A 2280-nucleotide genomic window follows, 5' to 3' on the forward strand; every position below is an offset into this window, starting at 1 on the left:
GAAAGGCTCGGAGGTGGCGAGGGCGAGCGGGGGACTCAGGGGCCCATTCGGTGCCGCCTCTCCGCCACCGTCCGCACCATGGGCAGCGCAGAGGACGCAGCCAAAGAGAAACTGCTGTGGAACGTAAAAAAGGAGGTAAAGTCGGGGTGCGGACCCCAGCGCCTGGGGGTGGGGGCGAACGGCTCGCGCCACGCCCGCGCGGCCCGGGGACCCGGAGGTCCGCACCCACCTTCGGGCTGCGGGCACCTGACGGCCAGGCCTGGGCCGGGCGGGGGCGGGGTCCCGGGGACAGGTGGCACCCCAGGGCTTGTTTGCTTCGCGCTCCCGCAGCTCCCCGCCCTGTGACGGCAGCAGTCCCGGGAGACCGAGGTCGCGGGAGGGGTGGCGGCGGTTTCTGAAGAGCCGGAGCTTTGCCCATTCATTCCCGGTGCCATCGAGGGAGGGGGCGGGCCCCCGCGGGCAACCTGTGCGGGTGATGGGGAGGGGGGTGCTTGGATCTCGCTAAGGGCGTCCGACCACCCCCTTCGCTATCCCTGAGTCGTGGCTGCCTGATTTGCTGCACTCTCTCTCTTCTCCCTCCACGCCCACCTCTTTACCCAGGAACCGGGGGTTTAAGAATGGTGTTTTTAGACTCGATTTTTTTTTTCTCCGCTTTTGAGGGAAGCCCTCACGTCAGAAAGAAGAGTCCTCCCCCGTGCTAACTCCCTTACCTTGACCCTGCTCAAAAGCCCATTTTCATTTCAGTGGGGGGTGGGGGGGTGGACGACACATATGAATGACTCACCAGCCTGTGAGAGAGCTCAAGCCTGCAGAGTAGATGAAATGAATGAGGCCTCTTTTCCCCACTGCTTTGGTGGCTAGATCTGCCAGATGTGTGAACTCCATGAGGGCAGGGAACCTGTCCGCTTTGTTCACTATGCTCTAGCCAGTACCTGGCACACTTACAGGCACACAGTGACTATATGTAAATAAGCCTGCTGATCTTGGAGACTGAGAACTGGTAGAATAGAACTTTGGAATAGCCTGAATCTACTTCTGTGTGACCTTAAGTAACTTACTTAACCTCTCTGAGCCTGGATTTCTTCACACACGCCCCCTTTAAATATGCTATTTTTTTGGGGGGGGGTCCGGTAATGGGGTCTGAACTCTGGGCCTGGGCGCTGTCCCTCACCTCTTCAGCTCAAGGCTAGTGCTCTACCACTTGAGCCACAGTGCCACTTCCGACTTTTTTCTTTTTTTTTGGTTATGTGGTGCTGAGGAATCAAACCCAGGGCCTCATGCATGCAAGGCAAGCGCTCTACTACTGAGCCACCTTCCCAGCCCCCACACCCCCTTTAAATAGGGATAATGCTATCTCATTTATTTAAAATTACCATATTGGTTCTCTTACATCTTCTTAGAGTTTCAGGTGGGGCAAGACTCTGGGTTCCCATAAAATCCTGGAAAACTTTTCATAGTTCATTACTGTGGGTTAGCTACTATGCCCTATTAGTTACTTTCGTTTCCTTGGCATTAGCCATCTCCTTCCCATCTTGTGTAAGAAGCTTTATTGTGCTTTTGTTGTGAAGTGGCCACATGAGGGTTTCCTAAGCTAGGGGTCTATCAAATCAGCATTAAGTCTCAGCCCCAAATTAGTAGAGTGTTGCCTAGCATGCATGAAGCCCAGGTTCAATTCAGTCCCAAGCTCTGGGAGGAAAAGAGAAAGAAAAGAAAAAAAATAGTCACTGATTATCTCCAGAAAGAAAGTAGTCTAGTGACAGAGACTTCCAGGAAGAGTATGAACAAAAGCAGGAAGGGAGTCATACCCAAACATTTAAGACAAATGTGATTAAACATTTGCTGCAGTTATTAGTGCAATCCAAATTTGAGGGTTGATTAGGCATACTAGGAAAGATTTTTCAGAAAACGATGATTTTTTTTCTCCAATACTTAGAAGACAGTATTAGTCCAACAATGATTCTTAAAAAACAAAAACAAAAAAAACAAAAAGCTCTGGCTGGGAATGTGGTTTAGTGGTAGAGTGCTTGCCTAGCATGCATGAAGCCCCGGATTATATTCCTCAGTAATACATACACCGAAAAAGCTGGAAGTGGTGCTGTGGCTCAAGTGGTTAGAGTGCTAGCCTTAAGCAGAAAGAAGCTCAGGGACAGTGCCCAAGCCCTGAGTCCAAGCCCCAGGACTGGCAAAAAAAAAAAAAAAAAAGATGGGTAGGGATGGGAAGGGGAAACAAAGCAGGAGGCAACAATGCTTGATAAGAAATGTACTCATGGGACTGAGAAG

The 2280-nt window shown here is 51.3% G+C and overlaps 1 protein-coding gene across 2 annotated transcripts in view; it reads left to right on the plus strand.

Annotated features, from left to right (window-relative positions):
* The first annotated feature begins 11 nt into the window (after nucleotides 1–11).
* Nucleotides 12–2280, plus strand: part of Sgsm2 (small G protein signaling modulator 2) — a 45853-nt gene continuing 43584 nt past the window's right edge. The window contains exon 1 of one of the 2 annotated variants that reach the window (XM_013016455.1): nucleotides 12–135. In XM_013016455.1, coding sequence (XP_012871909.1) covers nucleotides 79–135 — 57 coding nt within the window. In that variant the 5' untranslated portion in view covers nucleotides 12–78. The remainder of the gene's footprint in view (nucleotides 136–2280) is intronic. The other variant, XM_013016454.1, reaches the window with a different exon arrangement.

Source organism: Dipodomys ordii, unplaced genomic scaffold (genome assembly GCF_000151885.1).
Source record: "Dipodomys ordii isolate 6190 unplaced genomic scaffold, Dord_2.0 Scaffold31, whole genome shotgun sequence".
Classification (NCBI taxonomy): Eukaryota; Metazoa; Chordata; class Mammalia; order Rodentia; family Heteromyidae; genus Dipodomys; species Dipodomys ordii.